This window comes from Myxocyprinus asiaticus, chromosome 2 (assembly GCF_019703515.2).
Source record: "Myxocyprinus asiaticus isolate MX2 ecotype Aquarium Trade chromosome 2, UBuf_Myxa_2, whole genome shotgun sequence".
Taxonomy (NCBI): Eukaryota; Metazoa; Chordata; class Actinopteri; order Cypriniformes; family Catostomidae; genus Myxocyprinus; species Myxocyprinus asiaticus.
In genome coordinates, this window is record NC_059345.1 from 32,995,443 (window position 1) to 33,007,036 (window position 11,594).

An 11,594-nucleotide genomic window follows, 5' to 3' on the forward strand; every position below is an offset into this window, starting at 1 on the left:
AAATGCCAGCATGCTTTATGTGTCATATACTGTATTATTGTCACTAGAACCAACTGGATGATGTCCGAGTACTGGATGCAAAGGTGTACATATACACTCAGAGCACACTGTCCCTTTGTCCCATCCCAGTGGCAAAACTAACCCACCAATTTGAGCAGTGACATATAACATATAAATATGAACATGAACTGTGAATATGACAGGTTGTGGTATACAATACATGGTTGTGATTTATTCCTTGTAGAGAATTTACCAGTGGAAATAAACTCAGCCTCTGAAAACACGCTTTGCATGTGGGCCACAAAAATCCTTCGTACACCCCAGACCCACAGGAAAAGGTTAGGAAATACCCTCTGATTCTTTCAAGTTCTGTTATGCTTGTTTCCTCTTAGGAGAGTCTTTCATATAGAACAGCACTAAAAGACTACATTGATTTATACTGAACCATATCAGTCACCACAGTGTCATTTTCTCAGACAATCTCTCATTGTGCATGCTCAGCACTCACTAAACAAAACAAATGATCTGCTTGTTCTTTTATTTTCTGTGAGGTTTCCTTGACCAGGATAGTGCAAGAGAAATGGAATAGTGGGACCATAACAGAGATTGGGGAGGCCAACCGATGAGATAACACATTTGGCTGCAGGCCTGAGATGGTTAACATACATCTGCTCAAATGAGGGACAGGCAAGAGAGGAAAATGCTGTGAAGGAAATTCCAGTCATATTTTTTTTATTATTCTAACTGTATAGTGAAAATGCTGATAAAATTGTTTGTGAAATTTTCATGTAAATGACTGTGTGAGTGTGAATGATGTAATTCTTGACTAAAATAGGTTTTTTTGTGCCAAGTCTATATCTTTTTCTTAGCTTGACTCGTGTTTTGCCACTATATTTAAAGGATTCCTTGAAAACCTTCCATGACTTGAAGTTACATTTCAAAGGTTTTTAAAGCCTCCATTCAACACAGAGGGAAGAAAGACAGCAGGGATGACAGAGGAGGTACAAGAACCACTGCATAATAAAACATAATTTTTGTTGCTTGACTGCTGTTTAATTTCATGCAGAGTTTGTAATGATCACACTCTTTACCAACAGTGGTATGTTCCTCTTGTCAAACCCTCCAGCATACATAAGACATCCTGACTGGACATATTTTTATTCTTAAAGAAATGCTTCTACTCTCCCATGAAGATCAAGAAAACAGGGACTCTGTTGGTGCGTTTATGTAAAGTAGCTCTCAGACTCACTGATCCACATATACATGGAGTGTTCCTTGAAAATAATTGTTAAAGAACAATAAATCAGCATAGATTTGTGTAAAGTGTACATGCATGATAAACACTAAGGGGGAAGAGATGCATATGTGTTGTCAGAGATAATTGTGCATTCTTTTTTACAGTAACTCTTATTTATTGGTTTTCTTTATAGTTTTGTGTGAATGAATTTTTTATGTTTAATCAATGATTCTTTAAAAATATTTTATTAAAATAATTTATAGTAGAAAATGTCTTTAAATTGTGTTAACTGACAGAGGGCGCTGAGATGCTACTTTGCATTTATTGGAGGTTCTTTCGTAAACAGTGATTTACACGGTTGAAAGTGGTTGTATCTTCACTAATGGTTTTGACCCATGAGCTAAGTTACATTTATGTTCTGAGTAGACAGTTTCTTATCAAGGCAACCTAAGTGCATTTTCATTGGTTATAAGTTTAAAAATGTTCCCACAGTTGTTAGGATTTGATTCTTGATATTTGTTGTATACCACAAGGTTGTATTTAAAGAATTGCAAGTCATTAGAGTGCTGAAAAATTACCCTGAAATTTGATACAGCTTGTGAAAAAATGGTTTATAGCAAACACACTGATCACCCTATACTGAGAATTAATGTTTATTTATCTAGTTTCTATGAAGATTTTTTTTTCTTGTGATTTTGAGAGAAACACAGTACAGAAATGGCAATCTTCCAGCTGTGTGTTTACTGCCCAGACGTGACAGAGTTTTCCGTGCTGCGTGAGCCTGTGTCATTGGTTTTCACTTCTGCTTTTTGTATTTTTGTGAAATTTTTTTCCGTCATGGTGCATGGTGGTGAAGTTCGCAAGAATCCCTACTAGAGAATTTGGTTTAGTCTCATTTTTATAATCTACGCACTTTGGTCATATATCATATTTTTCAGATATGCTTTAGCTTTTTTTTTAATTCGTCCTTCCCCCATGAGTATATACAGAAAACATATCCTGTGGCAAATATTGGAGAACAAAAGTTATTGAAAGGCTTAAAGGAATTTAACATTTACTTCATTAATGCAAAAGTTAATACTATAATTAAAAAGAATGGAAAACAAAATAATTGAGTTTCAAACAATAGAGTCAGTGTTCTAATAGTTTATGTCCAAATGAGTCAATTGCTCTTTTCATAGAGGAGAATGGTTCTCTCTTGTTTTCTCCAAGTCTTTTTCTCCCTCTGTCTTGCCTTAGCCATATGTTTACATGTAAAGCTTCCTTTCTGTGTGGCTCTTTCCAAGGACCTCTCCACTGAACTGGTAGGTAAGTTTTTTCTTGATTTTTTTGACCTCTCCTGTCTTGCCGTAGTTTCTCAGTGCCCTCGCCATCTTTTGGTAGGTCATCTTCTTGCGGTTTCCCTTCTGTATGCCCCAACGGTGAGCTAAAGCTTCTTTGTGCTTGGAAGAGAACTGGAATGTTCCTTTTTCTCTGTCCACCCACCAGATGCTGTCCTTCATGTCACCATTTCGCAGAAGGTCCAGCAGGAACTGATACAAGCGAATTTTCTTCTTGTTACCTTGAAAAACAAAGTAAAAGACATCAGCGTGTTCTGAACTTACTGGTAGGCTGTCTGCCTGTCTGTCTGTTTGTTTATCTATCTCTAAGTGGTACAGATGAGATATTTGATGTTTCCTCACCGTGTTCTCCCCCTGTTGTTGAAGTAATGAGATCTCTCATGCTCTCCTCATCAGACACCTCTAAAGGAGGACTGCGATTGCCAGGGTCATCATCATCCGAGCTGCGCTGGAGAGGAGAGGGCTGTACACTGTGAGGGTAACACACCAATGGCCGGGGCAAATATGTCATCTGTGAAGATATAAAATATTATCAGAGAGCACACACTCTTTAAAATAAAAGTTCCAATTAAAATACAGGACATTTTACAGCCCAGTGCCATAGGAAGTCCTTTTTAACCTTTATTGTTTTAAACATCTTGTATTGGTGAATTAAAAACCAGGAACCAATACACTGATCTGAAAAAGCAGCAAAAATATTTTCTTTATAAGAAGAGGGACTGAATATAAGGTGCTGCAAAGAACCATTGAAGAACATTTATTTTTAAGGGTGCATTTTTTTAAAAAAAATTTTGTGCTAAATTCACATGCTCAGTTGAGTGGCACAAAGTATGAGTTATAGATGAGGAAAGCATGTCTGTGCAATCAGGTGGTCTGAAATGTGTCATATGGAGATTTCAGGCTTGTTCAACAACATTAAAAAAGAGGAACTTTATAATTTCATATATTGTAGATATACCACAGTGCTGTGAAAATGCAACCTGTAGATTCTTATGCAATTATACATGCATTTTCCTTGCCAATGAGCTTTTTATCTTGTTAGTTATTTGCGGAAAGGACTTGGAAATAGATATATACACATGACAGTATGGAAAATGATAATTTGCTGAGTTAAAAAAACAACAAAGAGACAATACAAAGAGAGCAATTTTTTCCCCTCTATACTTTCATTTAAACCACTTGCCTCATTGTAAAAAAAATAAATAAAAAAAATGTAAAAAACCCAGTGTCAAAGATCAGCAACTTATAGTCTCGTGTGATGACAAACAGTGCTGGGGTGACAGTTTCTTGTGACATGACAGTTGCATGTAGTCTGATGACTGTACAAAGAAGAGCTCCTCAAAAACACATGATAGTCATACTGTGAATTGAAATTGGGCCTTTTATGTACAAGTCCATTAGCAAAAGTCATGTGTGATTCACATTAGTTTTTTTCTTTAGTGGTAACAGCAGGCATGTTCAGAACTGATCGCTTGAATGTAAAGCAAAGTTGTGAGTACATGGCCTTACTGTCTGCATTTGGAATGCAAGCTTTTGTCCATTTAGGTCCTTATAGTGAATATTGCGTACATTTCTGAAGTTCACACTTTAAAGAATTATACACATTTGCTCAGCCAAGGAAGCAGCATTGCTCTCCTCAAACAGTTATATTGTACATGCAATGCTTCTATGAAAAAAAAAAAAAAAACCTGTTATGTATGGGGTGGTGGTGTAAATTACTGGTCTATAAATGAACTGCTGTTAAATTCACAAGTAAACAATAGCTCTTCCTCAACAGCCCATTTTCAAGAATTTACCATGATAGTTTCCAAGACATAGCCAAAATACAATTGTTACTTTGGTTACTGTTACTAGAATAAGACTGTGGTAACCTTTGTTTTTTACAGTATTAACAAAAAATATAGTGATTGTAATATTTAGCTGCATGAGAACCTTATTTTATAAGGGGAAGAATGAAGTCAAGATTCACAGTGTTTATAGCTATACTGTAAAGTACATTCTGATATACTGCTATACTGTAAAGGATTCTGTCAGTTAAGCATTCAATTTAGTTTATTATCAAAACTGCTACAAACCCAGAGCTTCTATTTTAGCACAGAACCTTCCAATGAGACTGAGCCTATATGGCAGGCAGTTTATATATTATTCTGAGGTAGACAGGTCTCTCCTTCCTACAAGAAAAGGAAAAACTTTCTTTTCCATAGAGGTTGTTGTGGTTAGTGTCTGTCTTCGAGATGAGGTCCAACCAAAGCAGGGGAAATCAATCACTGTGTTGTTCTTAAGAGATCTGAAATCATCTCTCTCTGACAAGAGGGTCTCTGTGAATTTCTACCCACAGTGCAGTCCTTCTTAGAGCTCAAAGAGGAATGTACAATATGATGTGTATTCTGTTTTAGTTGATGCATCAGCAAAAACTACAGCAAAAGGACTCTATTGTCTTCTTTGGTCAAAGTTGGTGTAGGAAGTCTCTAAAAGGCAGCTACTTACAAATAAACTGCCTAAACACACTTTTTTGGTAATTTAATCTGATTAATTTTAGACGATGTATTGCAGGTTTTGATGAAAATCTATTTTTAAGTGTATTAAGTACCAATTTACAATCCTTTCATTAAACATTAGCAAAATGTAATATTAGATTGCAAGTACTTGATTTTTGTAATTGCTAAAAACAACAACAACAACAACAACAACAACAACAAAAACTCAAATCATTTGTACACACCGATCAGCCACAACATTAAAACCACCTGCCTAATATTGTGTAGGTCCCCCTCGTGCCGCCAAAACAGCGCCAACCCGCATGCTATTCTTCTCACCACAATTGTACAGAGCGGTTATCTGAGTTACCGTAGACTTTGTCAGTTCGAACCAGTCTGACCATTCTCTGTTGACCTTTCTCATCAACAAGGCTGCAGAACTGCCACTTACTGGATGTTTTTTGTTTTTGGCACCATTCTGTGTAAATTCTAGAGACTGTTGTGTGTGAAAATCCCAGGAGATCAGCAGTTACAGGAATTCTCAAACCAGCCCATCTGGCACCAACAATCATGCCATGCTCCAAATCACTGAGATCACATTTTTTCCCCCATTCTGATGGTTGACGTGAACATTAACTGAAGCTCCTGACCTGTATCTGCATGATTTTATGCAGTGCACTGCTGCCACATGATTGGCTGATTACATAATCACATGGATGTTTGTTGGTGCCAGACGGGCTGGTTTGAGTATTTCTGTAACTGCTGATCTCCTGGGATTTTCACACGGTCATGCGGGTTGGCGCTGTTTTGGCGGCACAAGGGGGACCTACACAATATTAGGCAGGTGGTTTTAATGTTTTGGCTGATCGGGGTATGTGTCTGTGTGTGTGTGCAAGTTCAGACTCTCTGTATTTGAGCTCTCACATTAGAGTGCATGTCTGTTTGTGTCACAATAAAGAGTGGTTTTGTTTGTGCAAGTGGGGATGTTCTGTGTAATGGCAGTTGATGAGTGTGCAGACTGCAGTTATGGTGACAGTGTTGAGCTTTGGTCAGGATAAGGCTTAGTTGAGCAATAGCGTGGGCACAGATGCATTCTACAGCCTGCATCTACACCCACGTGTCTCACAAAGTGCCAGATACTGTATATTAAACACATGAAACTTTATGTTCCTAATAGTAAGATTCCTACTTTAATAATTTCAAGCAGTATACATCAGAAAAATGTGCAGTATCCGTTTCCAAAGGTCTACTGCACTGTTTTAAAAATTGATTGTTATTATCAAAGATGCATGTCAGCAAAAAAATCACGAGCAATCATGTGAAGGCAAATTTGAAGCTATATGCAGACATTATGGGGACAAAGAAATAATCCTTAAAAACATACTAATGAAACTAATGTGAGTATTCTATAGCAGGTGTTTTATAGACATTTGAAAATGTTGTTAAATGGTCTCACCTGTGGAGGAGGCAAGGTGAGGTGATGCCCAGTCAGGCCTGGGTCAATGAAATGGCCAGGCTCGACATCTGTGAAGCGATGCGCATTCGATACATGTAGTGGCTGCACGCTCTGTAACTCTGTGAAATGGCTCTCTGGCAGGTTTTCAAAATCCACTGGATGGACATGATGTGAATTGTACTCCCATGTGTGATCTAGACAAAGACAGGAAAGTTGAAATGGATGGTCGACAGAAAGCATCTTTAACATCCAAAAGAAATATGACAATACGTCATGTGCTCTCTTTCTAAGCAGGTACAAGCAACAGCTAAATCTACCATGTCTGGTTATTCTGTCAATTCAGTTGTATGCAAGAAATTATTTTTTTTTATAACTTTGTCACTGTAACCACTGGGGCTTTGAGTATCACCCTGTTTCCTGTTCACACCACCATTTCCTTTGCACTTTTTGAATAGCCTTATACATTTTGTTTTTAGTGTCTCTGTATTTAATGGTTAGATCTCTAAATGAAATGTTTATATGTGTGTGATCAAACTGATCACACTGTTTTACCACATGGAATATTTAAAGCAATCTGCAGTATGTACTTGAGCACCAGTAATACATATGCGCTTTCTATTTAATTTCCATACATACTAATTGTATGCAATGCAATTCCACTAAAATTAGGTGCCAGGTGCTCAGATTCAGTTCAACCACACTGTAAAATCTAATTAGTTGACCTTACTCAGATTTTTTAAGGCAATCGTTTTGCATGCTTTTTTTTAAGTAAACATACTTATTTTGCTCAAGTAAACTGAACCTATTTTTTTTAAGTAACGTTAACTAGTTACAAGTAAACTTAACTTATCTGTGATTAAAGTATAATTGTGTGTTTTTTTTATATTTTTTTATTGGATTTTCTCCCCAATTTTGGCATGCCCAATTCCCAGTGCCCTCTTAAGTCCTCATGGTGGCATAGTTACTCGCCTCAATCCAGGTGGTAGAGGATGAATCTCATTTGCCTCCACATCTGAGACAGTCAATTCGTGCATCTTATCACGTGGCTTGTTGAGCGCGTTACCGCTGATACCTAGCGCATGTGGAGGCTCACGCTATTCTCCGCGGAATCCATGCACAACTCACCACGTGCCCCACTGAGAGCGAACCACATTATAGTGACCAAGAGGAGGTTAACCCAACATGACTCTACCCACCCTAGCAACCGTGCCAACTGGTTGCTTAGGAAGCCTGACTAGAGTCACTCAGCATGCCCTGGATTCGAACTTGCGACTCCAGGTGTGGTAGTCAGCGTCTTTACTTGCTGAGCTACCCAGGCCCCCAAAGTAGCATTGTTTATATTTAATTATTTAAATTGAGTTAGCACATCTTATATCTTATTATATTGGTGACTTCACACAAATCACAACTATCAGCCAGCTACAATAAAACAACAAGTCATAATTAAAACTATATAGGCCTACATTTTTTAACAAAAAATATTATTTTTCTACATAAGTTCCCTTGTTTTGAGCAAACACACTTAATTTATTCAAGCACAAGGGCTTATGGATATTCCACACAGCCGCAATTTTATAATTGATCATTTTAAATTATTAGTACTCGAAGCCAAAGGTCAAAGAACATAAATATTTGAGTTATGATTCCAAAATGTGACATTTCAAGTACTGTTTAATTAAGACAACTTAAATGTTTTTATTAATGACAGCTTTAGGGTTTAGAGAGTAACTTAATTAAAACTGGTTAGAATGGTAAAATTTAATATTAAGTTATAATTTTTTTTACAATTTGAGATAACATATTTACAGTGCATGTATTATGTTCACTGAGGAAACATATATAAGTATATTCCTCCACTGAACTGAAATAGTTGTTACATGAGTTTTTTGGAGTTCCAAAATGTTTTACTCTTCACTTCATCACTGCTTTAGAATGAAACTTGGTGTTGTTTACAGTTTCTTTATCATTTAATTTCTTCAAAAATGGGCATATAGCTCTCTGACAGCAGGGATGACTAATTAATACAAAGCTCACACCAATAGACACCATAAACTGTAACAAAAATGACTCTGACAGTGTGATACAGTAACATTATACAATCACCACCCTCAGCTTCAAAGACAGAAACTGTTGCTGTTGTTTAGCATTATGACAGATTCCATTTTAAGCACCTACACAGTCTGTGTTTTAAATTTGAGCTATATTGTCTAATTTTGGACAGGAGCCCTTGGGGATAATTGTTGTTCTACGTCTGTAGTTTTTTTGCCTGTCAGAACGAGGCATCTGTTTCCTGCTTTGTGGTAGGTCATTCGCCCGGTTCCACTCGCTCGCTCTCCTAACAGTACAGTCCCATCTGCCCTAGGTGTGATTTTGATCCGTTAGCTCACTATAACAAGATGGTGTCTACATGGGCCTCACTGGGTATTCTGATGCTGAAGTGTTTTGGAGGATCAGTCAGTAACTTCTTTGAAACAGATCATATGTAGGAAGACTTCTTTGTTTAATGAGGCCATTTGCTCAAAGCACTTTGTTTAATTGGTGCAGAAAGGGGGAAAGATAATAACCAAATATATATATATATATATATAAACTGTAGTTAATGAGCAATAAGTGATCAAATAACAGCTCACCATTTTGTCCGTCATCAATGATGTATTGATACTCCATTGGTGGCCGATACATGTCTGATTCAAACATTTCCTCTGTTTGCTGCTAAATGAATAGATGAAAGACAAAGGGTGACCAGTCTGAATGATTAAAGCCAACACAAAAATTAATTATACACTGAACCATATGGGAAAAGCCTCACATCTTTAGTTAAAACTGCCCAGTAATCTTTTTGAACAGACGGTGTCTGTGACATCCAGCCAGTCCAGGTTACTCTCTCTCTACTCTCTTCTTTCTACATAGAAATTATGATTGTTATACATTTCGGAGAACAACTGATTTTTTTCATTACACTATGATGTAAATGAAAGACGTAACAACATACTTTTCAATGTTAGCTGTGATCAATTAATGACATTCATTCATTAACATTCTGTCATTACAGTATCCAGTCCCAAATGAATTAACTAAATTATCAACATCATCCTCTTCACACAAATGTGAACATCAGTCAAACACATATCGGAATAACTGAATCTAAACAGAATGTCATTTTGAAGTAGATGGCTCAACCACGTCTAACTTTAAGTTTTATATTTCTAAAACTGACACACAATTTACAATTTAACTTCAAGATACAAAAGACTGACTGATGTCAAAACAATTTAACTCAATAAGATGTCCCTAACTAATATTAAAGAAAGATCCAGTTGTTCAGTCAGTGATTGTTACTGTATATCCACAATAATGAGTTCATTTAGCGCCTTTTGGCTCGTTGGCGGCAATTTAAAAAAAAATCGCATTGTTTGCATTTATGCATCTATTTACACCAGTAACATTATATTAAGACCATGAAGATGAGAAATAATACTCACAGGTGGGATGATGTACCCCTCCATTCTGTACGGATGCAGCATGGATTCCTCGCCGCCTGACACACGATCTGCAACTCTGATGCTTTCTCAATGGCTTTCAAAACTGTCCCCGTACCATTGCTCAACTCTGCTAAATTTCCTCTTACCAAATGAAACCAAACATCTAATGCACGCACCTTATCGAGTGGGGGCCTCACAGATCTCCAAAGGCCCCCAGTAGAAGCCAAACAGATATACACTGCAAAGGGTAAGCTTCCCTACTAGTGGCCGTAGCAAAAGGACAGAGGTTTCTGTTTGTTACTTCTTTATTTTGGGGTGTGTGGGTAAGTGTGTGTGTTTCCGCTCAAGGTTCCTGATTTTAGGGTAATGGCAGGTGGGGATTTTATCTTTTGCAGTTAGAATAGGCGTAAAGTGTCACCTCCCCCAATGGCCAATCAGAGACAGCTCAGCTGACCACTATTCTTTCTGCCCACCTGCATAGTGCTTGTCATTCTATACAAAGTCCTTAATGCAGGATGAACTACTATTTGGTACCAGTTTAGGAATTTGAAGCCAAAACTTTTCATTATATTAGTACTTTCCCAATTGTTTTCCTTAATTGACAACAAATTTGAAAGCTGTTCATCTTCGTAGAGAAAAGATTTCTGTTAATCTAGTAATTAAAAAGATAAAACAAAAAGGGAATAAAATACATACTGTATAGCAGGATACATTGCAATTAAAAAGAAGACAATGATGTTGTTTCACATAGGAATGGAAAGCTTCTTTATGTCCATGGAGACCCAATTTGCATAATATCAATGAACATATGACTGATCCACATTTTTACTAGGAAAGGTTTCTAGTTGGTCTTATGTTCACACCTTGGAGCCTGGGATTCAACCCCATCTTGGTTGCAGATGGAGGACTCTCTGACAGATAAGGTGGCTGATCATGTATCTCCTATCTGCCCACAACCTCCAGCTTAGATACATCAGTACATGCTGGGCAGGAGATGCAACATCCTGAATGACTATGATGAAAGAACCTTCTGTCTTTATCAAACATTCTGCTTGTCTCCAAGCTACTGTCTGCCACACTCTTAGATAGGCATGTAATTGGCAATGTCATGAAAATTAGTTACAAATGATGAAGTTTGATATAAATGACTGCTTTACAGTTTATTGTTTTGTTTGTTGTTCTCATTCAGTACAGTAAATAATTAATTCTTGCTTCTTATAAATGTTCTTTAATGAAATATGAATCAGACTTATGTTTGTAATTGCTGCATGGACAGGTATAATTAAATACTAACAGGTACAGTTTCTATTATATACAGTGAACACTTTGAAAACTTTAAACAGTGTGCAGTTACCTGAATACTTGTACTGAAATAACATTCAGCATAGGTGCTCATCTACTAAACCACATATCTCACTTACCTCAGAGTTAGGCTGCAGCAGGAAGATAAATATATAAACACTGGCGGACAAAAGTTTGGAATAATTTACAGATTTTGTTCTTATGGAAAGAAATTGGTACTTTTATTCACCAAAGTGGCATTCAGCTGATCACAATGTATAATCAGGACATTAATAACGTAAAAATTACTATTACAATTTG

At 36.9% G+C, this 11,594-nt stretch overlaps 1 protein-coding gene across 4 annotated transcripts; it reads right to left on the reverse strand.

Annotated features, from left to right (window-relative positions):
* Positions 1–1,142: 1,142 nt before the first annotated feature.
* LOC127455751 (transcription factor PU.1-like) lies at positions 1,143–10,322 on the reverse strand. Of its 4 annotated transcripts, none has more exons than XM_051723871.1 (6): positions 9,993–10,322; positions 9,320–9,412; positions 9,141–9,219; positions 6,511–6,704; positions 2,920–3,088; positions 1,143–2,798 (listed from the first exon to the last, which is right to left on the reverse strand). In XM_051723871.1, exons 1-6 carry the CDS (start codon positions 10,032–10,034, stop codon positions 2,485–2,487), a joined length of 891 nt encoding a protein of 296 aa, XP_051579831.1. In that variant the 5' UTR covers positions 10,035–10,322; the 3' UTR covers positions 1,143–2,484. The 4 variants fall into 4 exon arrangements, with proteins under 4 accessions (XP_051579831.1, XP_051579821.1, XP_051579851.1 ...); XM_051723861.1 differs by having other exon boundaries at positions 9,141–9,222; positions 9,993–10,321; XM_051723891.1 differs by lacking the exon at positions 9,320–9,412 and having other exon boundaries at positions 9,993–10,319.
* Between the last annotated feature and the right edge of the window lie 1,272 nt (positions 10,323–11,594).